Genomic DNA, 26,817 nt, shown 5'->3' with positions numbered 1-26,817 from the left:
CATTTTTAACAAAGTGAGCATAATACATTTTATCTACCCAACACCGGCTAACTAATAAATTCTTCAAAAATTCATTTGGACTTGGTGTCTCTATATAACCCGTGTATTAAGGTACAGTACTTTACAACAGAAAAGATTAAGTAAAAATTATTCCAGCTAGCAATCCTTGTAAACATATAATCTTCACTTACTGGTTTTTATGTTAAAGGTAACATTCCTCAAGATATTTGTGTAATTTTGGAAGTGTAATATTCTCATATTCAGTGTTCCTAACTATAATGCACTTGTGAAGCCAGTATCCACGGCCACTATCACAGCCGCCTGGCCCATGCAGGTTCACACTGGATTCGGAGTCAGTAAAGAAACAACGGAGCCAAAAACTGGTGGGCCATCATATTTAATCCTAGCTTGCACCCAGCGGGCAAGTTAAAAACACCCACTGGGCTCCAAAACCCACTCATTCAGTGCTCACAAAGCTACTGACTTATCTGAGTTTCCTAGAATCAAAGGTTTCTAGCCCACCAGCCTTATTCACCTCTGTTCCCCATCTCCTTCCTTCTCCCTGCACAAACTCTGCACAAACTGGCTTCTCACTCAGCACTCCGCCATCTTGGCTGCTTCTCCTGGCCTCCTCCACATGGCCTTTCTCTGCTCTCGTCTCTAATGCTAATCTCAGGAACTGAGAGCAAGCTCCCAGTCTGCCTTCATTTTATAGTGTAGAAATCAAAACCTTTAATCCAATATACAAAATAGGGAAGTCTCTAATTCAAAGTCACTTATCTGAGTCATGATGGGATTGCACCACTCCACATCAAAAAGGGTGGGAAAGGCTTAGTCCTAAAACCAAGCCCCAGGCTACAGGATCCTGCCTGCCCACAGCACACCCCCAACACACATTAATATCACCTGGGCGACGGGCTTTCATGTGGGCAGCACCATCTTTAACAGAGCGAGCATAATATATTTTATCTGCCCAACACACTGCAATTTAATAAATCCTATTCATGGAAAACATATTTCACAATATCAATGTTAATCCATTTTCATGGACTTGATATCAAAAAGTCCATTTTAGAATTCAACACTTAACTCCACAATTTGGGGAATGTATTTAGCTAGGTCTGTTATTTAAATGCCTTGAAATTTATTTCCCATAAGATTGTAGGCCAGATTATTCCCTGCCAAAAAATCACTAGGACTAAGTGCACTGGAGCATATGTGTGTGCAATGCTTTAAGAACAACCTCACACAAAAATATTCACTATTTAGATGTGTTGTACTATCAGCTAAAGAATCCAGTTTTTGCAAAGCAGAAGGCAGGAGGTAGGGAAAAATTATGAGTAGATTTTCCCTTAGATGAACAAAGTTGATTTCTTTCAAAACTTCCAAGTCAGCAGACACCTTAGGTATTAAGCTTATCAACAAAGCATTATACTATCTATGGGTCAAGCCTTAAGAGTGAATCTAGTTCATGGTGTTAATTTCCCATTCCATAAAGGATTTTGGCTTGTTTTTACAAAGCAAGTCATGCCAAATGAGGCAATGAATAGACCTCAGTTCTATATACCTACAACTGGATCTATATATTTTATAAGGAAAAAATTAAAAAACTACCATCAACTACTGCAGAATTATCTTAACTGCATTTTCTAATTCAATTAATTTATACAATTTATAATAAACTTATCAAGACTTCTTTTCAAAATGTAAAATGATTTCTTACTTTGTGAATCTCATGGGTAACATGCTTTTAGACTCTGGTTTCATTACAATTCTTATTGATATAATTAAATATAACTTAATTCAGTGATAAATTTTAAGTATCTATGCTTTAATCATTGTTGGGCGAATGAGTTTGTAAAATATGATTTTTGAGTTTGTTCATTTTTGTTAAAAATGGCACTGCCCAGGTGAAACTGCGGACTGCCTTCCTGCTTAGAAAAGGCCATTGTTGTGCTAATGTTTGCTGGAGGAGGGATTTCACGCCAAAAAGTTTTAAAGGAAGAAGGAGAAGGAGGAAGAAGGAAGCCACATTTTTTGCAGGGAAGGAAGCCAAGATGGCAGGGTGCTGAAGGAGAAGCCATTTTTAGAGAGTGAGAGAAGAAAAAGCCAAGATGGAAGGGAAGGAGAAGCCAGTTTTGCAGAGTAAGAAGCCATGTTGGCAGATGGGGAACCAGAGGTGGCTGAGACTGGTGGGGGCCTTTGATTCTAGAAAAAAACGGTATGAGTAAGGGAAGTGTTTTCCTGCTGTGTGTTTACTCACCAGCCAGTTGGAGGAATGGCCCACCATATTTTGGCTTCCGTTTCTTTACTGTCTGCCCGAAATCTAATGAGGACCTGCACATGCCTGGCTGTGATGGCCATGACTACTGGCCATACAATCATCTTTAACATCATCATAACAATGACACACTATGTCCTATAAGTCAACCATATTTTCAAAACAATATTTCTGTTTAGATAGATACACTTTTGCTCATATTAGTCAACTTCTATTCTCATTTATTTATGAAATTGACATTTGCAAATTATTTTGATATCTTGGCAATTTTTCCCTTAATACACTATTGCAGGAATTAAAAGAACAAGAAAGCCCAGAGAACTTGATGAAAGAAGTAGGATTTATTAAAGCCAGTGGAGTAGTACATGGGGCTTGTAGCTCCAAAACACGGGCTCCCTGAAGTTGACTTTCTTACAGGTTATATACCTTTACAGTATCTAAGCAATGGGCATGTGATGTCTCTAGGACTCGAGAGGGGAGAGAAAGTTTCGGTGAGGTCAGCAAGGGGGAAGGGGTTTCTAGAACACTGGCCATGTTACATACAGATCCTGCTATTCTTGCTTTGTATTGTACTATGGGATATAGATCATTTATCACTGGCTGACTCGGTTACCCCTGCTGACTCCTTTCCCTTGTATTCTTTTCGTTTCTCCTCAAAGAGGGGGGCTGCCCTTCCTTCCTCAACAGAATAAATTTTATAGAAATATAATGTACTCAATTTAAAATCAAAACCTCATAAAATTTTGATGTTTTGTCAGTACATCAATTTTCAAACAAAAATTCATTTTTTCATAGCTCATCATAGCTCCTACTGTGGTTTGTTTCATAAAGATATACTCTATTAGCTTATGCTCCTTTCAAAGAGATGTTTCATTATGCATAGAAATACTTTTCTCACCTACACAAAAATGTGCTTCCTCAACTTTTCTTGAATTATATAGCTCTCTCTCACTTCTCATTTTGTCACTGTTAATGGAAAAGTTGTTAAAGGCTCATTTTCCCCACTTTCACAATTGAAAACAAACAGAAAACTGCTTGTGGATTGCCTAAACTAAACCTCAAGGACATTAAAGGATCGGTTTAGAATTGTGGCAAAATGGAGAATGCATTTTCTATCTAAAAAAGACAAACACTCTTCAGCTCCGACAAATTAATGCCAAGGAATGTCAACCTTCTGATTTCCTAAGAGAACTGAGAAACTAACTTTTACAGGATATCCCTAGATTTTAAAATATTGGCAACTAACAAAATAATTTCAAGCAATGTGTAAGCCAACACCAAGTAAACAAAAAAAACCCCAAAACTTTATAAGCCAGAAGTTTGCAGCCAATTATTTATATAAATAGTAATTAATATTCTCAACCCAGGGGTTAGATTAACTCTGTTAATATATAAACAACCATATCATCTCTCTAAAACCCTTTACTGGCTTCCTTTCTCACTGAAGAAAAGTTTTATGGCCTGTAAGACCCCCAAATCAGTGGTGTGCTGGAGACTTATACCAGTTCATAAGAGCTGTTAAATTTTCAGAATATTTTGATAGCTGGTTGATCTCATGTTGGTAGCTTGATGGCCATGGCAGGAATATTTAGAGCAGAGAAACTGGCAAATGCCACAAATCAGGACATTTTATTATTGATCCCCCCACCACCACTGAGAGCCAGCTGCCAAACCTTTACTAGTAGACTAGTACCCTATGTGGTACATACCACTCCATGCCAGCCCAGCATACTTCTCACATCATCTCTTACCACTTTCCCATTCTGCCCAACCCACTCCACCCACATGTTCCTTCCTGCTCCTGTCTGCATCAACTTGGATTCTGCCTGGAATAATCTTATCTCGGATTAGTTCCCTTATTTAGAGGCTTTCCCAGATCATCCTATGTAAAACAACAAACCAATTCTCCTCCATGGCACATCTGACACCCAGTATTTATGTACTTATCATTTATCATTCACCTCCTGATGGTATAGTATTGATTTCACAAGGGAAGATATTTTGTATCTCCAGTGTCTTTTAAAAAAATGGCATATAGCAGGTGCTCAGTAACAGACAGAATCTGCACTTAGTGGTCTGAATCTAAATATACTTCTCTGTATCACTTTCTTACAAAGAAATAAGTTACTTGCTGCTGAGTATAAAGTTATGTCATTTTAAACACATAACTGTTTTGTATTATACCCATGCTCTTAAAAAATCTGTGGTACCAAGAATTTATTAGCAGCCAGCGGAGCACACGGGACTAATAGCACCAATGCACCAGCTCCTCGAAGTTAGAGTTCTTACATCTTATATACCTTTTAATGTCCATGCAAGGGAGGCGTGATTCCTTTGTCTGAGGTCCGACATGCACCTCATGACTGAAAGTGGGGCGGGGCAGCAAGGGGGAAGGGTTCCCGGACCCCTGGTCCTATCTATTTACAGATCCTGTTTTTCTCGTAAGTACTGTAAGAGTCTCCAGGAGATCAGTTAGAGATCTAGAGGATGTGGATAATCTTGAACTGGCTGAGCCAGTCATTCCTGCAGGCCCCCTCTATATTCTTCTGGTTTCTCCCCTCTCAACACAAGCAAGAAGCTGAGAAGAGTAGCACATTTAAGACAAAAGCTGGTGAAGTTGTTGTTGAATAAATTTAGTAGCTAATATCTGGACATAGGAATCATCAACATATGTATCATTTTAAACCCCAAACTAAGTTGTCTCAGGCTACAGAAGCAGAAATGAGAAACAGACATACAAACACAAGACACAGACACTACACTGATCATCTAAAGATGAAAACACAGAAAATTCTGACAGCTGCAGAACACTGAAAACAATCAGGAAGAATGACACTGAGGAAGGGAACCCTGGAAAACCCAGTTGGGAGCTTGGGAGGATCAAAAGCTCAGTCTGGGACACACTCCATTTGAGATGTCATCAAAGTATCTGAATAAATATCAGCTAGTGTTTAGAGGGAGACATCTGAAATTCAGAAAAACTCTGAGCACTTTTAAAAGAAATTGTCAGCTAATGAATAAGGTCCCCCAAGGAGTTCTGAGTAGAGGAATTGATAAACTCATACTCTACCAATAGTAGTTCAGTAATAAAGCTTGAAATGTAAGCAAAGAAGAGGGAAAAAATATACAAAAGAGTATTCATCTCATGGAAGCTATGAAAAAAAAGTAATTCAAGAAATAGCAACAAATATTGCTGAGGTCAAGTACAGAGTTCATTGGATAAAGAGAAGAAATTCACTGAATGGAAATACACGCACATAAACACATACACACATATTTTTAGACTATATGGTTTTTGAAGTTATGAGGGAAATTAGTGAGAAAATATCACTAAGAACAGAAAACATTGTTTAGAAGAATGTAAGAGTTAAAATAAGAGGCTGCAAGATAGGACATGGGGTATATGAATGCTTTTTTTTTTTTCTTTAAATTGAAGAGACTTGAATGTATTTACAAACTATAGGAAGGAACGTCTGCTTCTGGTATGGCTGACAGCTCCTCTGAGGCCAGCCTCAGAGCACACAGTAACTATAAACTTGGAACAAAATATAAAACAAATCTGGAAAGAAAAACAAGAAACCGGAAGGGACTCACAATTAGAAGGAGAATAAAATATTGGAAGGAACAGTTTCCCATTTTTTAAGACTTTAAGCTTGAGGGCAGGCCCCAGTTCACATTAAATGGCTAAAATTCTATGGAAACCCTACAGTCTTGCTGAAGAGCAGCCAGAAGCCCAGGGCAGCCACAATGAGTATGTGTTAAAGAAATCATTTAGGACTTTCTAGGTAAACAATCATTTCATCTGCTAATAAAAAGAACTTTCATCTACTCTTTTGTTTTCTTATGCCCATTATATATTTTTCTTGCTTTATTAAACAGACTAATTAATGATACATCTGCTAACAAATTTGGGCAAAATGTACTCAAGTCTGTTAACTTACTTTGAAGTTCAGCAGAAACCTAAGATGACGGAAGGTTGGAGGGGTGCACAGATATGCGATAAAGCAAACACAGTTAAATGTCCACTGTAACATTGGTGAGAATGCTCACTGTCAATTTTTTTTAACTTTCTCGGTATTAGACACATGAAAATCCAAACCAAAGCAAGGATCCAGTTTTGAGAGGGACTAAAAATGAGAAAGGAGCCCTGGCCGGTTGGCTCAGCGGTAGAGCGTCGGCCTAGCGTGCGGAGGACCCGGGTTCGATTCCTGGCCAGGGCACACAGGAGAAGCGCCCATTTGCTTCTCCACCCCTCCGCCGCACTTTCCTCTCTGTCTCTCTCTTCCCCTCCCACAGCCAAAACTCCATTGGAGCAAAGATGGCCCGGGCGCTGGGGATGGCTCTGTGGCCTCTGCCTCAGGCGCTAGAGTGGCTCTGGTCGCAACATGGCGAAGCCCAGGATGGGCAGAGCATCGCCCCCTGGTGGGCAGAGCTTCGCCCCATGGTGGGCGTGCCGGGTGGATCCCGGTTGGGCGCATGCGGGAGTCTGTCTGACTGTCTCTCCCTGTTTCCAGCTTCAGAAAAATGAAAAAAAAAAAAAAAAAAGAAAAAAAAAAAAATGAGAAAGGACACTGTAAGGTTTTTAGAGACCGGCTAAAATTGGTGAAATCCAAGGCGCAGGTGAAAATACCTGACTTAAAAACAGAGATGAACAGTGTCTGTACCACAGCAGCAGAATACGAATGCACAAGGAATGCGATGCACACAAATCAACAAACCACAATACAGAATGCTTACATGCTTGGTTTTGGTAGCTAATGGGTAAGAAGATCAAGTATTGGCTCTAAAAGAAGCTTTGAAAGAGGCACTGTAGAGACTTGGTGAGAGAAACATGAGGTTGTTGGCCAGTATTGAGGGCCTATTTCTTTGCTGGCAACTGTGAAGTTCTTGGGGTGCTCAGCTGCTTAGATCTAGTATCCTCATCTGCAAAATAGGGTAAGAATGTCTGGCTCAAAGACGGTTAGGAAAACGAAGTGCCTCGCATAAACGTACTCAATGCTATTCTAGAAAAGCCGTGTGGAGTTCTTCCCATCCCTACCATGAGGGATTCTTTTGCACAGCTGCTCTTCAGGAAGTTGAAGTTTCCTATGCTGCTGCATCAGAGAGATGGTAACTTCAGTAAGCAGTCAGCTCATTAAGAGCTGCAATAGGCACCGAAGGTATCAAGCCACAAAGGTACCGTATTAATGCCTATAACCAGCATTAGGCTGTACTTTAGACATAAGCAAGTGCTTGTGGGCACCACTATTTTTGTAAAACTAGTGAGAGGGAAGTAATTTATTATAAGTCTTGCACACTATGACAAAACCGGTAAAAAAAATATATCTCATGATAATGTTCCAAATTGCCACAGGAATTGTAAATGGGAAAGAAACCAGGGATAAACAGGAAATGATTTTTTTGTGAGAACTCTATAAACAAGGAAAATTGCTACCAAGGGCTTTTTCTTTTTTTACTTTTTAAGGAATGTGTTCCTAACATTTAAATTTCTATTACTCAGTTCCAAACTCAGAGTATTAAAAAAAAAAAAAAAAAGCATTTAAGTAAAACCACCACAAGAGTTTTTGTTATAATATATATTGAACAACTTCAAATCTTAGGAACTTTTAATTTATATTATAAAAGCAATGTCAAAGGGGACATCAGCTTCATGGCAACCTAAGAAATTGCTTGTTTTTGTCACCTCTGCCCTCAACACAAAAATTGAGCATCCATCTGTAGACAGAAGGGCCTTTTATTGTGTGTGTGACAGAGACAGAGAGAGACAGAGAGAGGGACAGATAGGGACAGACAGGATGGGAGAGAGACGAGAATCACCAATTCCCCAGCACGGCACCTTAGTTGTTCATTGCAAGATATAACAATTGCTCTCCCATAGGTGCCCTGACTGGGACACTGCAGGAGACCAAGTGACCCTTGCTCAAGCCAGCGATCCTGGGCTCAAACTAGTAAAAGGCGAAAGATTTATATGATCTGAAGAGAAACCAGAGTATAGGGCTCAAACTAGTGAGCCTTGTTCAAACCAGATGAGCATGTGCTCAAGCTGGTGACCTCAGGGTTTTGAACCTGGGTCCTCCATGTCTCAGTCCGATACTCTATCCACTGTGCCGCCACCTGGTCAAGCCAGAAGGGCCTTTGATGAATCTGTTGGGATATGCCAAGGGACCATATATATAATTCACAAAGGAGCAGAAAAAATACTTAAAAAGGAAAGGAAAAAGACTCAGCTGTATACTGCCTACAAGAGACAATTTCAGCTTTAAGGACACACAGACTGAAAGTGAACGGATGGAAAAAGATATCTACGCAGTGAAAACCATGAGTAGGGACAGCTACACTTATATCAAACAAAATGGCTTTTAACTCAAAATCTGTGACAAGAGCTAAAGAAGAACATTATATATGACGACAATGGGGTCAGTTCAAGATATAACAATTATAAAAATGTTGCCTGACCAGGCAGTGGCGCAGTGGATAGAGCGTCGGACTGGGATGCGGAAGGACCCAGGTTCAAGACCCCGAGGTCGCCAGCTTGAGCGTGGGCTCATCTGGCTTGAGCAAAAAGTTCACCAGCTTGGACCCAAGGTCACTGGCTCCAGCAAGGAGTTACTTGGTCTGCTGAAGGCCCACAGTCAAGGCACATATGAGAGGGCAGTCAATGAACAACTAAGGTGTTGCAATGTGCAACGAAAAACTAATGATTGATGCTTCTCATCTCTCCATTCCTGTCTGTCTGTCCCTGTCTACCCCTCTCTCTGACTCTCTGTCCCTGGGGGGGGGGGGGGGGGATGTATATACATCTAACATCGAAGCACTTAAGTATATTAAGCAAATACTAACAGACCTACAGAAAGAATTAGACAATACAATAATTACAGGGGACTTCAATACCACACATTCAATCATAGACAGATTATCCACACAGAAAATTAATAAGGAAATGTTGGATGTGAACCATACTTTAGGTTGAACGAAACTATCACACATACAGAACATTCCACCCAACAGCATCCATACACACATCCTTATTGGCACATGAAACATTCTCTAGGATAGAGCATATGTTATCAGCCACAAACAAGTCTTAACAAATTTAAGAACACTGAAGTCATACCAAGTATCTTTTCTGGTCACAATGGTATGAAATTAGAAATCAGTAACAGAATGAAAGCTGGAAAATTCAGAAATACGTGGAAAGTAAACACCATACTCCCAAAAAACCAATGACTAAAAAAGCATCTTAAAACAAATGAAAATGGAAATGTGGATAAATTTCACCATTTTCTTTAACTCTTTTCCTGACCCACTCCTCTGGGACTCAAGTTGTTCTCTTTTTAGCTTCTTACTACTGGCCCATAAGTCACGCAGTCTTTTTTCCTCCCAGACCTTTTCTTTCTGTCCGTGCCAAGCAGAGTTATTATGTACCTGGCCAAAAATAAGACATCTGGAGGACAGAAAATAGTCTTTGTTTTATGTGTAAATTTCCATCAGCAGATGAGACATTAAGTGGAAAAAGGGAGGATCAATATTGTGTACTTGGATAACAAATTTTTCAAATAAAATGACGTTTCTAAACTCTGAAGTTTCTAGCTGTGTCCTTTAAATATACTTCAATAGTATAAGAGTAATTATCTTAGAGAATAATAGTTTAAAGGAATTATTATAAAAAAATACAAACAAGACATGATTAAGTAAAGTCAGTTTATTTTACCTGCAGCTCATCCAATATAAACTGAACGTAAATGCTGATACTGAGACACAGGAAGAATTGCTGATAAATGTCAGAACATCATGCCTTCCAATCCATCCTCCATGAACTTCTTATAAAGGGCCATAAATTTGGCCACAAAAGCTTCCAAGTGATAAATGGCTTTACTCCCCAGCTGCAGACGATGTTCATAGTAAGCTGCCATCTGGGCCACTTCTCCTTTCAGCTGTCCGTCGCAATTATGCAAAAGTTCTGAGAGAAGGCCCTAAAGAAAGACAACTAGTAATTAAACAATTGTTCCCCAAAATATTAGTCAAACAAGCTTTATTTCTCATTCAAAACAGGCAAATCTTAAGTTCAACATATTCTTTTTTTTTTTTTTACAGGGACAGAGAGAGAGTCAGAGAGAGGGAAAGACAGGGACAGACAGACAGGAACGAAGAGAGACGAGAAGCATCAATCATCAGTTTTTCATTGCAACACCGTAGCTGTTCATTGATTGCTTTCTCATATGTGCCATGACCAAGGGCCTTCAGCAGACTGAGTAACCCCCGGCTCGAGCCAGTGACCTTGGGTCCATGCTAGTGAGCTTTTTGCTCAAGCCAGATGAGCCCGTGCTCAAGCTGGCAACCCCGGGGTCTCGAACCTGGGTCCTTCCGCATCCCAGTTCGACGCTCTATCCCCTGTGCCACCGCCTGGTCAGGCTCAACATATTCTTTTATTAATTTGTAAAATCCTTAAATTTTTTTATATGGACTGGCAGTCTTCATCCAAAAGCAAAAAAACTGTGCACCTTTTCTATAATGTAGAAATGTGGTAATTACCTAGCATATTCCAAATTCCAAATATTTAAATCAGTGGTAGTCAATCTGGTCCTTACCGCCCACTAGTGGGCATTCCGGCTTTCATGGTGGGCAGTAGCAGAGCAACCAAAGTATAAACAAAAAGATAAATTTAACTATAGTAAGTTGTTTTATAAAGATTTATTCTGCCAAACTTAGCGAAAATCCAACATAAAGTACTTGGTAAATAATTATTATTATATGCTTTAACTTGCTGTAACTCTGCTTTATAAATTTTATAAAGTAAAATAATTTCCCTACTTTATAAATCACCATTACTGTGGAACCGGTGGGCAGTTAGAAAATTTTACTACTAACAAAGATACAAAAGTGGGCGGTAGATATAAAAAGGTTGACTACCTTTGATTTAAATATATAATGGTGTAATCTATAGGCAACCTAAAGTTCCACCAATAGGGGTCACAATAAAAAAAACAACTATGATATAGTTATACAATGGAATCCCATTCATCCACTAAAATGAGTAAAGTAAATATGTGCTGTTGTGAACCAACATCCATGCTACAATGTTGAATGAGACAGTGCAGAATATACATGAGCTTATTTCTATGTGAACAGAATACAGGTCTGTTAAAACTGGTTATCCTTATGAAAATGAAAGGGTACACCTTTATTTTATTATTATTTTTATCAATTTAGTTAGCTAGGTAGTTGACAGGCCAACTTTAAAGCTGTGCTTACAGTATTCCACAGTCCAGACTTTGCCTACACCTTTAACCTCATTCCCCCACGGTGTTCCCTTCTTTTAATGTTATAAGTCTCCACTTAAACATAACCTTTCTTAGAGACGCTACTGCTGACTCTCCATAGTTCCACCCTCCATTCCCATCTCGCCCCACTGAAATATAACCTCCCTGAAGGCAGAACCTCTCCTGCCCTGTTCAACACTCCCCTAATGGTGCCTAGAATACAGGAGAGACTCAATTAATATCTGTTGAATTGGCCTGACCTGTGGTGGCGCAGTGGATAAAGCGTCAACCTGGAACACTGAGATCGCTGATTCAAAACCCTGCTTGCCTGCTCAAGGCACATATGAGAGTTGATGCTTCCTGTTCCTCCCCCTGTCCTACCTCTTTCCTCTCTCTTTTTCTCTCTCCAATACCAATGAATAAAATCTAAACATAAAAATAAAAAAAATACACTATTAAAAAATATATAATATCTGCTGAATTAATAAACTAGATAGGAGGTGATGTTACCTCAGAACTATTGTACAACAGCCTTGGGATCACCCACCCAAAGACCAAAGGTGGGTCTAATAAAAGGTTCAAGATATGAAATTAGGTTACCTTCATTATTATTTCAGGAGGAATACAATGAGTTAAAAGCTCATAAAGTCTTCCACGAACTTCAAGGAGCCTACATAAAACATAATAAATAATATTTTGTGATAAAAATAAGAGGTAATTTTCCCAAGTACCATATTTCCCCATGTATAAGACATATCTTAATTTTTGGCCCAAAATTTGGAAAAAAAAATGTATTCTATAAAGTTACTGAACTCAAGTTTTATTCATCATAAAATTCATACAACTACTCAGCTGCATGGTAGAACAGGAAATGCAAGTTAAAAAACCTACAACCACTGTATAAAACGCACCCAATTTTTAGACCCCAAATTTTTTGAAAAAGGGTGCATCTTATAAATGGGGAAATACAGTAACTACTGTGCTGTTTCACTTTATAAAGTAAACAACCCAATACAGACATTTTCTTAAATGGTTTATATACTTAGCATATACATATAGAAGCTCTTCCTAATTTCAGCTGATTTTTCTAAAAGAAAATTTTCAGAACTTTTTTCAAGTTAGATAATACAGGGTTATCATCAGTTACATCAAAGTATCATGCAAGTACCAGATAGAAATGAAGACTTCATACTGTGAGGGCTAAGTTTACTGCACACCATGGACTTTAACATACTTTAATGACACATCAAGTAATGTTTATTTTTTCCCCAAATAGATGATACCGAGGACATTCAGAAAGTAGTAATAAAAAGACTGAAGAATCACTGGCCGTACACACACGTGAGACAATGGAACATAAAGATACAGTATCACGCTGCTGCCTACAGCAACATAAAAAGCATTACGGAGAGGAGACAAGGCTGTCCTGTCATAAAACGGCCATATGAGAGCTCACAGGTGAGCATGGAGCCAGGCTCATTGAGCCTTTAATTCTAGACCCCTCTCATAACATTTTTGGGAGGAAAAACAGTGAAGTAGAAAAATATACAAGGCATTTTAAAACAGTAAGAAAAAGTGACTTTTTTTTTTTTTTTTTACAGAGTCAGAGAGAGGGATAGACAGGGACAGACAGACAGGAACGGAGAGATGAGAAGCATCAATCATTAGTTTTTCATCGCGTACTGTGACACTTTAGTTGTTCATTGATTGCTTTCTCACATGTGCAATATGAGACCGCAGGCCTTCAGCAGACTGAGTAACCCCTTGCTCAAGCCAGCAACCTTGGGTCCAAGCTGGTGAGTTTTTTGCTCAAACCAGATGAGCCCGCGCTCAAGCTGACGACCTCAGGGGTCTCGAACCTGGGTTCTAGGCATCCCAGTTTAACGCTCTATCCACTGCGCCACCGCCTGGTCAGGCGACAATTAAAATTTTAAATACAAATAAAACAAGTCTCTTTATCTCTCTGTAAATATACTTACCTACCCTAAAGGAGAGAAAACTGTTCTGAATCTTTACTAAAATAATATCACAGATGTCTAATATTTCACATGATCAGGAAAGTGAATTATGAAAAAGTTCTTAAAAGTGGAGGTCCAGCCCCCTTTCTGGTAATCCAGGAGTATGAAGCTATGCCACAATAAAGCTTAGTAAGAGTTTTTTTTAAAACCTAGCATTTTTTTTTTTTTTTAGCACGTGCGTGCAAGAAGACACTGTAACTAATAATTTAAAACTTGGTCCTCACACCAACTGTGAGTGGGCATTATCTCCCACATTTTTTAGATGAAAATCTAAGACTCAGGTAGTTTATGTCAACTGACAAAGTGGACCACAGCAGAGTCAATTTAAGCACAGATCTGTTACTCCAAAGTCTAACCCCTTCCAATGTCTGACAAGGCATTTCTCTAATCCCTTACTCTCTATGAAGTTCACATTTATTCCTAACACCACCACTCTCTTTTACTGAAAAGAACTTAAAAGTTCAGAGACATTAAACTTCCATCAAAACTCATGTGGTTGGCCCTGGCCGGCTGGCTCAGTGGATACAGTGTCGGCCAGGCGTATGAACCAACTGTGCAACATGTGTTGCAAAAACACTTTCTGAATCCTAATGGCACATACACAATGTTTTTCTTAACAGAACCAATCATCATACCTAAAAATAAGTAGAAGAACTAGAAGTCTGACTCAATCTGGTGTCTTTCTTGAATATGAGGTGGCAATTACAAAGTTAAATATTGTTCAATATTAAAAAACAGACACATTATGTTATTACTAATGCTAAGTCACCTGAAATCCTAAAAAGAAAATTAAAATTCCAAGATGTGTTTTAATTTATGTGTAAACTGCACATTTACATGTCAATAGCTTAATAAAAGTCATAACACATACCAACTATTCTAAACCATTAAATTTCTCAAATCATATCCTACCTTTTCATTAAAAGTTTAGTATTTAGGTTTAAGATTTAATTATAATTCTAAATTACACAGTGCTAGTATAAAAACACTAATTTAAGACTCAGAACAGCTGCACTGCCTCGAGGACCCGACTTTTATGGTCATCGCTCACACGGTAATGTTACCTTTGTGGGGTCTGCTGACTGACAATGGCATTGGCAGTCTCCCTCAGATACACCTCCCAGTCTGTTTCGGGGATGTCCTGATCTGCAGTGAAAGGGTATCTACATGACAGAAACAAAACAGTGACTTAAACGGAAGTGTGCTTATTTCCCAAGTCTCCTGTGGCGACTGCCCTCACTCACTGCTGCACTCTGCAGGCCTCACACATGAGCAGCGCTTTCCTGAGGTTTCTGCAGGACTTCTCTGCAAGTCTGTGTGCCAGCTGTGAAGGGAGAGTCAGCCCTTCCTTCTTGCACACAGCAGATAACACATGGCAAATCTACAACAAAGGAACAAAAACGAGCAATCTGTCAAACAGTATACTGAGATCATCTCTGTTAACGTCTTTACAGACCTTTCTTTGGTCATATCCTACCCGAACCCACGTGCTCCTCCAAAGCCAAATAAACAGGTTGAAGTAGAAGATACTAAATAACTAACCTTCCCCTAGTTTAGTAGAATTGGTAATACCTATTTGTTTAAGGTAAAAGAAATTTAAAGCAAAGAACACTTTTAATATATTAGTATTTGGTATTTACTATACCATATATATATTGGTTTGTACATCTACCAATGATTAGCATCCAGTACACAGATGTTCCTGAATTACTGACACACGTTACTGTGCTTTTATAAAAAATAACGCGTAACCTGACGTACATCTTCAATGGTGGGAGCAGGCACCCGAACTGCCAGACACCGGCTACGAATAGGCGGTATCACTTTAGATGTAGAATTGCAACACAAGATCAACCTGCAGGTGGACATGTACTTCTCCATGGTTCTACGCAAGGCGTGCTGGGCATCTTTGGTGAGTTTGTCAACCTCTGTCAATAGAACCACTGAGACAAGGGGAGACAAAAACAATCTTTAATTTGGATATCTATCTCCCTCTTCCCCCTCATTATTCAGCATGAAATCCTAAATATAAGTCTCACAAACTACTCTTCCCTTTCTTTGGCAAGGACATATAAAAGCTATAGGTATAGTGAAAATAATTTATTTTTATTTGAAAAATTCTAGAATAAGCCTCAGAAATTCTAGGCTAAGTGAAGTTAAAGAGGTCACCGTGCTGTAGAATTCATTGCAGCCTTTATAATCATTATATGCACTAAAAAAAACAATCACCAAAACAAGAATGTGTGGTGCTACATTTTCCCAAAATACGTGCTCTTGGCAGCACGTGACTGTGAAGACCTTTAATCTTAGCATTCTAAGGAATACACTTGGGAAAACAACAGGCATGGAGATACAGGTTACTTGTACTTAAGTCTCTTCCTCGCCATAATCAAGAACTGGCCTTAAAGTCTTTCAGGAATAATATGCAGGCACAGACTGAATCCACTATTGTGTTTTTCATGATGCCACATTACTTCTAGAAGATGATGGTGGCGGCAGAGCATCTGAACCTCTCTCACAGAAACAGACAGAACTGAAGGTTCCAAAACCAAAGACTCACAGACAACGTTTATAACAAAACTCAGTGACAAGCTTTATGTAAGAACCCCAAATATGAGCAAGTGAAAACAAACACTATGCATGGGAGGAAGAGGCTGGGGTCCACTAGGTTTCTGACAGCCTTTAGGACAGGGGACTCCCCCAATCACCCACAAGAACACACTGCAGAGCACCAAGGGCCAATCTGAGAGCAGCATCCATGGGGACCACTCCACGGCTGGGAGCAATGGATCCCTGATGCAATAAGGTCTGACGGTAGCAGACTGCAAGTAACAAAATGAAGTGCGCCCTTCCAAGACAGTGCTTCACAATAAGGAGACACTCTGGAAACAGAATCCAAAGATACTGGAAAGTAACGTCAAAGGCGCTACAATAATTGTCTGCCTGTGGTGGGATTATAGCTGATTTTAACTTTCTTTTCATTTAAATATTTGATCATGAACACAGAACTTTGGTCCTAAGAATAGTTACTTCTAATTCATATAACCTCTTATTTTAAATAAAGTGTTTTTCATTATTCATCTAGTTCTAAAATAATAAACAGGTAGTATAGTCCTATTTCCACAAAAATTCAGTTCCCATGAGCAGAGATCACCAGTCTCTTATTCACTTTCAGATTCCCCCACCCTAAAACCTCGCACAATGCTTGGCATAGAGGAGGTTGATAAATACTTGCTGAATAGATGAAATTTAGAATTCCCCATTATATTTTCTCATACTCATTGCTTACAGTTTGAGAGTCTGATTAATAACAAGGAACCATAAAAATGACACTAAGAGACATGGACAAGAGTGTGGTGGTTACGGGGGGGGGGGGGGGGGGGGGGGAGGGGCACAAAGAAAACTACATAGAAGGTGACGAAGGACAATCTGAATTTGGGTGATGGGTATACAACAGAACTGAATGACAAGATAACCTGGACATGTTTTCTTTGAATATATGTACCAATTTATTGATGTCACCCCATTAAAATTAATAAAAATTTATTTATTAAAAAAAAAATAAAATAAGGAACCGTTTTTACCACATACCTTTAAAATCTCTCTGCGAGTTTGTTTCAAGCTGCTGTGATTGTGCCACTGTTTTCAACATCTCCTGAATTACTACCCGATCACTATTTCCAGCATCACTATACAGAAAAAGATGGTTAAAACAAACACACACACACCCTGAAAGTATTATGTCCTTATTCTTATTATAATGAAAAATTCTGAAGATCTTAAGTAGTTAATATTTTAATCTAAATTAATAAGACCTGCCTGACCAGGCAGTGGCGCAGTGGATAGAGCGTCGAACTAGGATGCGGAGGACCCAGGTTGGAGACCCCGAGGTCGCCAGCTTGAGCGCAGGATCATCTGGCTTGAGCAAAAAGCTAACCAGCTTGGACACAAGGTCGCTGGCTCGAGCAAGGGGTTACTCGGTCTGCTGAAGGCCCACGGTCAAGGCACATATGAGAAAGCAATCAATGAACAACTAAGGTGTCGCAACGAAAAACTGATGATTGATGCTTCTCATCTCTCCCCGTTCCTATCTGTCCCTATCTATCCCTCTCTCTGACTCTCACTCTGTTATAAAAAAATAAAAAATAAAAAAATAAAAAAAATATTCCAATACACAATTACAATTTAATTAGCATCACTGAAATTACTAAATATGTTCTTTTAAGTTTACTTAAAAGAGCAATAACTAATTAGCAATTTGCAATTACTTTAACAGTTCTGTACACGTAATTATTACCTAGTTACAGCTAATTTTTAAATTATCTATAATTACTCCATATATAAAAATAACTCTTTGGAAAGGAGAAATGCACCCCCATGTTTATGGTAGCATTGTTCACAATAGGGAAGATCTGGAAACAGCCCAAGTGTCCATCAGAGGACGAGTGGATTAAAAAGCTTTGGTACATATATACTATGGAATACTACTCAGCCATAAGAAATGATGACATCGGATCATTGACAACAACATGGATGGACCTTGATAACATTATACTGAGTGAAATAAGTAATTCAGAAAAAACTAAGAACTATGATTCCATACATAGATGGGACATAAAAATGAGACTCAGAGACATGGACAAGAATGTGATGGTAAGGGGGGGGGGGGATGGGGGGAGGAAAGGGGGGGAGGGAGTGGGGGAAGGGAGGGGAATAAAGAAAACCAGATAGACGGTGACGAAGACATTTTGACTTTGGGTGAGGGGTATGCAACATAATCAAATGTCAAAATAACCTGGAGATGTTTTCTCTGAACATATGTATCCTGATTTATCAATGTCACTGCATTAAAATTAATAAATTAAAATTAAAAAAAAAAAACTCTTTGAAAACAAATTATCTCCGTTCTTCTTCCCCATCATCAAAACGGCAAAGATACAAGAGAACACAAGTCTAGACACGTCTGCTCCCTGCATTAGCACGGAGACCTCACTCCCCCGAGGCAAATGGGGTTTAAGACACAAAGTCAGAACTCTGTAAGCCAATGACTTACTATAGGCATTATCTATCATTTATACCCACATACTACTTTAGCATTTAAGACATGCGCCTCATAGACCAACATAAATCTGATTTAGGCTGAAATATCAACTTCAAACACCTGAAAAACAATCAGCTTAATCTCTAACAGACTATTCTTTCTTTTTTTAAAGACTTTATTTATTCATTTTAGAGAGGAGAGAAAGAGGAGAGAGAGAGAGAGAGAGAGAGAGAGAGAGAGAGAAGAGGGGAGGAGCAGGAAGCATCAACTCCCATATGTGCCTTGTCCAGGCAATCCCAGGGTTTTGAACCAGCGACCTCAGCGTTCCAGGTTGATGCTTTATCCACTGCGCCACCACAGGTCAGGCACCAGACTATTCTTGTTACAGAGAAACTCAGAATGAGAAAAGAGGACAGAGAAGTCAGCTTTATTTATCAAGTCTTTCTCAATTCACTATTATTATATCAATATGTATACAGTATCTTTTTTTTAATCATTTTCTAGTCAAAAATACACAATTTTCCTTTTGTCTATGGAATTAACACTTCCTCTACTTTTATGATCAGACCCTTCCCACCAACCTTATTTCTCTTCATTTTCTTTGACATTATCTAGGGAAAATACTAACAATACCTGTCTGTTAGGGTTGTTTTGTGGACTAAATATAATAATCCATGTAAAAGTTTTCTCAGAATGCCTTATACTGAATAAGTATTAGCTTAAATTCTACACCTCCTGCCCTATTCAGTCTTGAAATGGGTGTTCACTCTGGTCTGTGCCATTCCCGTCAAGCTGCCGTCACCTAAAGATGCCCTTGGTTCTGCTCTCCGTCAGCATCGCTAATGCCCCAGGGAAGCTGGACCTTACCCGAGTGTGCTCCCAATACAACCATTTCTACATTATGTACTGAGACATACTCTACTGCTGGGCATGAGTTTGCACTGTGCCTCCCAACAAGACCCTCCTCTTACTAACCCATGATAGATGAAACAAATGATGATTGGTGGCCTGTGATAAGACCCTCTAATCAAGAAACGGAAACGATGGTATGTGACTGCCCAAATTCACTTTATGAAATATTTACTCCAGGCATTATAAACTCTTTAAACACTTTGTTCATCAGTTCTGAATGAGTCCATTTAATTTTTCTTATTACTATGTAATGCAGTGTATTACCACCCTGAGGTCATATGGAGATTATAGTCTATAATTATTGGCTCTATAATCTTGATGCAACATCAGAGTGGCTAACTCTTTTGCAGACTGGCATCAGTCCATGGACCAGTGGCTGAAAACCACTGATATAATGTACTTCGTGTAAAACACCGAGCTCTGTAGAACAAGACACTTAATTGTCAAAATTATTTGGCTGAGGGAGTCTCAGAGAAAAGGCAAAGTGAGTTCTAGGCTCTTTCACAAAGGGCAATTTCACTACTATCTGTTTTATATACTGTATTTTCATACATGATTTATCTTCAAGAAAGGGTTCTATTCCCTAAAAAAAAAAAAAAGCCTGAACACCACTATTCTAAAAATGCTTATTTCTATTATACCAGTATAGCAGCTCACCTGGGATTAACTTCAAGGTGGTAATTGCTTGCAATAGTGCTAATCTCAATTTTCTTTTTAGATGGGGTCTGTGGACAAAGAAAATAATCGTTTTTAACATTAATTTATTAACTATTTCTCCTCTTTTCTGTATTTCACTGATTCTTTTATTACATAAACAAGTTATGCTTACAAAAATAAAACTTTATAGAACTACCACTGTTAACTTCATTAGCCCAAGTCTTTTATTACTGTGCAGATAAACATATTTTTATACATAATAGGTCATACATATCATGTTTTTATTGAGGTTATATTTTCCTGCTACCTCCAGAAGTCTCCAAACCATTTCTAGTTACCAGGTCATCTTTGTACACAACCTGCACATGTCCTTTACAGCCTTTTCCATAACACACAAAAATAAATTCAAGTATATTTCTATATATTTATATAGAATGTCAGGGTTTCTTGCAAAAAATAAAAGGCAAACATATTTGTTTTGCTTTTCCTACTTGACATACATCTAGGCAAATCCCTCCCAGAAAACTGGTATAGAGAGAAATGTCACCAAACTAGTCATATTGATGGGCATTTTGTTTCCTGCTTTTTGCCATCTCAAACAATTCCACAATTACATCATTGTACATGTCTCATGCACTGTTTTCATTTCTATGCAATAGATTCCCAATAGATAATTTGCCGGATTGAAGGGGTATGTTTTCTAAACTTCTACCTATGTATATATGCATACCAGCCTCTCTTCTAAAAAAGATCTAACACTTCACATTTCCCCTGGCAATGAATACTCTTCTCCAACTTTCCATTGAAGGTTTTACATCATACCTTCCATTTTTGTCAGCTGATGAGTATATGATATATAACAGTAAATACGTGATATAGTATATGAGTATATATAGTAAAGAATACAAATGATAAACTCACACTGTTTCTGCTTGCCTATCAAAGGTCAACGACTTGACATATGTCTACTGGTCATCTATATTTCTTTTTGACTATTTTTTATTCCATTTGCTACCAGCCTGTCTTTCCCATTGTGAGTTTGTAAAAATCTTATACCTAAAATGTTCCTTTCAAATATTTTTTGATAATCTTTCATTTTTCTGTTTTTCTGTTATCTTCTGTCAAACAAACTTTTAAAATTCATGTATATCTCAACTATATATTTTTTCTTCTATAGCTTCCATGTTTTCTACCAAAAGGTGTTCTTGACCCATAGGCTGCTTATGAAATTTTATTCAAAGAAGCTTAAATGTTTTACTTTAACACTTAAATCTTCACCTGGAATTTACCTTTACAAATTAGGTATCACAGTGATTCAACGTTTTCTTCTGAGTAGATATCTAGTTATGTTAGTACACTGTACTGACTCTTCCTACTGATCTGAAATAGATCCTCATCTATTAAGTTCCACTAACCTAATTCTCTGTACCCATGACAACACAGTATTTTTTGATTGCAGAAGCTTTACAATGAGTTAATATCTGTTAATGCAAGTCCCAATTCACAATTATTTTTTATTACTTTAGCTAGTCTCAGAAATGTATTTCATATGTACATTAAGATAATTTCATGCAATTTAAAAATAAGTTGGATTTTAATTTCATTAAAAGTTACTAACTAGGGAGCGAACAGATACTTTTAATTTTTATTTATTTATTTATTTATTTTTAGAGAGGAGAGGGAGAGACAGAGAAAGAGAGAGAGAGAGAGAGAGAAGAGACAGAGAGAGAGAAGGGGGGAGGAGCTGGAAGCATCAACTCCCATATGTACCTTGACCAGGCAAGCCCAGGGTTTTGAACCAGCGACCTCAGCATTTCCAGGTCGATGCTTTATCCACTGCGCCACCACAGGTCAAGCGCGAACAGATACTTTTAAATATTAAGCCACATATCTGAGGATATACTGCATCTTTCCATATGACCCGTTGTTTTTTGTCCTATTGTGTTCTAGTTTCCTGCCAACAGAAAGGACCCATACCTTTCTTGTTAAATTTGTCCCTGAATATTTTATAAAAAGTTCTACCAGGATGAACATAAAATTCAACAAGTCTAAACACAAGATAATCAACATTAGCCTAAAATCTATCATCCTAAATGTTCTATTAATAGTGCTACTTACTATCCAGTCACTCAGCATACATTCTGTCAATGTCTGGTATGTACAAGATAATATACCAGGGGCACTAAAGGATATGAAAGTGAGTATGCTATTTTGCTATATAATTTCATAATAAATACTACCTTGTCAAAGTAAAAGATGTATAAGCTATAATACAATATAACTGAAGGCAAAACAAAGAAAGTACTTAAAAAGTATAAACTGGACAGTGAAAGGAAAAAGTAACTCTAACGGAGTTGGGGGCACTCTGGAAGAAGCCATTCCAGCTGGGTCTTAAACACGGTCTAGAAGGGAAGAGTGTGAAAACGCACTACACGGAGTGAGGCTGGAAAGCTCGGCCAGGCAACATCAGAGGAGCTCTCTGACCATCCAGAGCCTCACACCTCCTTTTCCTAGAGTCAACTGCCCAATCTTGACCAAGTCGCCTTGTCCACATTTAAATAGTCCTTGAAATCTCTCCCTTTCTTTCCATACCCACTACTGCCTTCAGAATAATGAACTTTAAAAACTTGAGTTCTAGTTCAACTGAGCCACTGATTTTCCAAGTAAGCTAAAAAGACTATCACTATCCACATTTTACCCCAAATTCCTGTTGTTTTTACTTGCTCTCTAACGTAACTGACTTTGGTCTGGTTAAAATTACATGTATAAATCACTGGCTCTCAATCCTGTGCACCCAGATTACCTGTGAAATCCTTACTTAAATCACTCAGGGGGCAGCTATGCAGGCGGGGGTGGGGGTATAAACCAGTGTTCTTAACTGCTGGACCCCAAACTGGTCTGCCAGAAATACTGTCCAGTCCAGGAAAGGGTTAACCACCCTGGTATTGTTGTATGAAAGGTATAGACCCAACGAATGATCTTAGTCAAATTCACTTATGCTCAAAGTGATTTCTGCCTGAGCACTCCTCAAAATAATTCTGTTTTCTTGGGTCCTCAGTGCAAAAAGGTCAAAACACTGGAATAGATAATGAGGACTAAAAATCTGTGCTATAAATATTTGGAGGTTCACAAAGTGAAATGCTTACTGTGATAGTCTGATGCTCAATTCTCAATTTTTCCACTCCAACACCATAAAGTTCACGTAGAATACACATAATTCTTGTCTTTTTACCAGCACCAGATGGTCCATACACTAACAGGTGAGGAAAGTCACCACATTGCACCTAGGAAAAAATAAAACAAAAAAGGAAAATGTGGCATTTTCCCTAATCACACAACTGTTCTAGGTAGACTTAAACTCTTTTTAAGTATCAACATTTTGCATCTCTACCTATGAAGCTTCAAGTATATATATATAAATATAAAATAAATAACACACATATATGAGTGTACATAATACACACATTTGTGCAAGAGTGTACACAGAAACATATTTGCAAATTAATTCTGGAATGTTGATTATTCCCTGGCATTAATTTTATATAATTATATGCCCAGCACAGTACATACTTGATACAACACCATATATGCTTAACCTGGATGTTAGCATCTCCTAGAGAATTTTTTAAAACGAAAGACTAATTATTGAACTCATCAAATTATGATTTAATCACTGATTAATAGCTGTCTTAGTTTGGGCTTCCACAAACAGTACCTTTGATAAGAACTGACTGCATTTGGTTTATTTGAGAGGTAAAGAAAAATTTTGTAGGGAAGAAAAAGAAAAAGAAAGCACAGTATATTGTCAACTGAAATACCATGGTGGGCACCTGGGGCTTGCTCCTGCTGGGGCCGCTCTTGAAGCCCATATTAAAGCAGACCACAGCACTGAACACTCAGGGTGCGGAAGCTGAAGTTGGATGTGCCATCTCTCATCAATCCTTTGTCCAAGCCCAAACTGAAAAGTGGAGGGAGGGACAGGGAGCAGGGGAGGGAGGACATTACTCCCCAGGTATTTCCAGTCAGCTTCAGGGGTGTCAGCAAGAGAAAGCCCAGGAAGTGCAAGCACAGGGAGGTGCACTTATCAGTTAGAAGTAGGGGACAACGTAGAGCATGGACCCCACTGCACTAGAGGACAAGGCTGTTCTTAAAAACCTTCCCAGGTGATTCTGATGATCAGCCAGATTTAGGAATCAACAATAAGAAGAAGGCTACAGAGTCGAGAACATGTCTGTGCCCTCAGGTGTATAAAATCCTGTGGAGCACAAATTTGTAAGTAAACATTATAGAAAAAATGAAATCAGTAATTTTTTTTTGGTAACAGAGACAGAGGGACAGATAGGAAGGGAGAGAAATAAGAAGCATCAATTCTTCATTGTGGCACCTTAGTTGTTCATTGCTTTCTCATATGTGCCTGAAAGGGGGGGGGGGGGTGCCACAGCAGACGAAGTGACCCCTTGCTCAAGCCAGCAACCTTGGGCTCAAGGTGGTGAGCCTTGCACAAACCAGATGAGCCCATGCTGACCTCCGGGTTTCAAACCTGGGTCATCTGCATCCCAGTTCTACGCTCTATCCACTGCACCTCATCCTGGTCAGGCTGAAATCAGTATCTTAACAGTTGTACAGTACTTACTACAGTAAATTTTAATACTTTATAAACTCCCCTACCTGTGGCACTGGGAGGAAGGAATTATTCACCTAATACAATACAGGGCATGGAAAATAGTTCATGTTCCTCACACACTAGCTGCTTTTGTTCACTAAAACATCGATCTCATCAAAAACAAAGGCCATACTTTAAATGTTTCATTTTATTAAACTGGAGATTCAACAGTAAATAGGTAAACACTTTTTTTAACATGAAATTTATTTTAATTTATTGTGTTTACATAGATTCTAGTGTCCCCTCCCAAATACATCCTCCGGTAAACATTTTTTAAAAGCAAATCTGTTAACACATGATGAATACATTAAATTTTTATCCAAAATGTGTATTCCAAATCCCATATATAAAAAAAAGGCCATAGAAAATAAAACTAAAATGTAACCTTTCTCTAAGGAAATTAAAGACTAATATGAGAAAAAGCAATTTGTCCATAAAGAAAGCAGACAGGTGTAACAGATTTATTTTACATTAGAATAGATAAAATATCAATATTAGAAGAGAAAAAGTCTATCTCACAACTTTCCCAATGACTAGCCTATAACCAGGGGTCCCTTTGTTACTGTATATACTGCTCACAAAAATTAGGGGATATTTCAAAATGAACACGAAGCTGTAAAATATCCCCTAATTTTTGTAAACAATGTAGTTCTCGTTTCCCAAAAGTGCCTCGATAGTCCTGCCGGCAAAAACACCGTCATCAGCACCCGGTTCCTCTAGGAGCGGGCAAACGGCCTGCACCGACGCGACAGCTCTTTCTCAATGCCCTTCCTCCCTGTCCGTTCCCTAATTCGCTTTGCTTTTTATAAAACGTTGCCAGCAGCCACTTTTATAAGCTATAATATAAAAACAGGCAGCGGGATGGAGGGGGGAAAATCCTCTACAATAAATGGAACTTAAGGACAACCTATTTCAGGATTAGAAGTGGCCTTAGAAATGAATACACCCAAACCCTTCCTCCCTGTAAATGACTTCGAAGCAGAACTTTGAAGCTGGTAGCGAAGTGTGCAGGACACCGCCCCTTCCGCTCACACGCTCCGGGCCACGCAGCCCCGCCCGGCTGCACTCGCCGCTGCACCCCCGCCCCGCCCCGCCCCACAGGGCGACAAATGCCCTAGCCGAGCTGTCCTCCCCGCTCGGTACACTCACCAGGTTGCGCAACTGCGCCGCCTGCTCCTTGTGGTAGTCCAGCCGCCCCAACGAGCAGGGCCGGTATTTGTCCGCCCAGAGGCTCATTGCAGCTGAAGCCTCCGCGACCGACGCTTGAAAGTCCCGCGCGCGCCAGCGCGCCCGCGAAAATCCTGTGCCCAGGCGTCCAAACAACTGTGCTCGCGAGACCCAAGTCTCCCGACGTCACTACCGGCCTCGGGCGCGTACGCGAATCTAGGACGGAACGACTACGGAGGCCTAGTGGAGCCGGACTTAGCTGCAGCATCGGTGCCACGTGGTCATTAGATTTATTGTCTTATTTAACCATTTTCCCTTTGTTCTTCTGCGGCGTGCTAGTTAAGGAACTATAAGCAAAATGCGAAACTTGGCTCTGATACTCTGGACGTCAAATTTTTCCTTGACTCATTGCGTTTATTCGTTCATTTACTCATTAGTGTTACAGAAACAAAACATTTATTGTGTTCAGTTCTGTACATGACACTGAATTATATCCGGTTTAGAGCTTTTCTCACTTGACAGACAGCCAATAAATATAGTAAATAAATTGCTAAAAATGAGATCTAATCTTCACTATCTTGCCTCTATTCTCAAGATTCTTACTGGATTTAACATGTAAAGGTCATAAAAAAAAATACAGAAATGTGGCCTATCGGAAAAAATACATAAGGTTAACAAATTATGCTAAATCCATAATGTTTGGCAACCCTTCTGATTAAAATTAGGAGAAAAATGTGAAACCTTTGGGGGAATATTTTGCATATCAAACCTATATAAAACATTTATTGTGCCCCTAAAATTGTACCTTTAACTGTGTG

General features: G+C 38.9%; 1 protein-coding gene across 1 annotated transcript; it reads right to left on the bottom strand.

Annotated features, from left to right (window-relative positions):
• Window positions 1–9,965: 9,965 nt before the first annotated feature.
• On the bottom strand, window positions 9,966–26,174 carry RFC3 (replication factor C subunit 3). Its single transcript, XM_066383736.1, has 9 exons — window positions 25,982–26,174; window positions 23,316–23,453; window positions 20,170–20,237; window positions 17,151–17,248; window positions 15,321–15,502; window positions 14,804–14,940; window positions 14,624–14,722; window positions 12,142–12,211; window positions 9,966–10,254 (listed from the first exon to the last, which is right to left on the bottom strand). Exons 1-9 carry the CDS (start codon window positions 26,066–26,068, stop codon window positions 10,063–10,065), a joined length of 1,071 nt encoding a protein of 356 aa, XP_066239833.1. The 5' UTR covers window positions 26,069–26,174; the 3' UTR covers window positions 9,966–10,062.
• Between the last annotated feature and the right edge of the window lie 643 nt (window positions 26,175–26,817).

This window comes from Saccopteryx leptura, chromosome 4 (genome assembly GCF_036850995.1).
Source record: "Saccopteryx leptura isolate mSacLep1 chromosome 4, mSacLep1_pri_phased_curated, whole genome shotgun sequence".
In the NCBI taxonomy this organism is placed as follows: Eukaryota; Metazoa; Chordata; class Mammalia; order Chiroptera; family Emballonuridae; genus Saccopteryx; species Saccopteryx leptura.
The sequence above is the reverse complement of the archived record's forward strand: the minus strand, read 5'-3'. Positions and strand labels throughout refer to the sequence as shown.

Excerpts from the sequence above, each read along its gene's own strand:
- RFC3 (XM_066383736.1), bottom strand. The coding sequence starts at position 26,068 with ATGAGCCTCTGGGCGGACAAATACCGGCCCTGCTCGTTGGGGCGGCTG. Across the intron at positions 15,503-17,150 it reads CTCGCAGAGAGATTTTAAAG|TGGTTCTATTGACAGAGGTT; the intron begins GTATGTGGTAAA and ends CCCTTGTCTCAG. Across the intron at positions 10,255-12,141 it reads CTCCTGAAATAATAATGAAG|GGCCTTCTCTCAGAACTTTT; the intron begins GTAACCTAATTT and ends GTCTTTCTTTAG.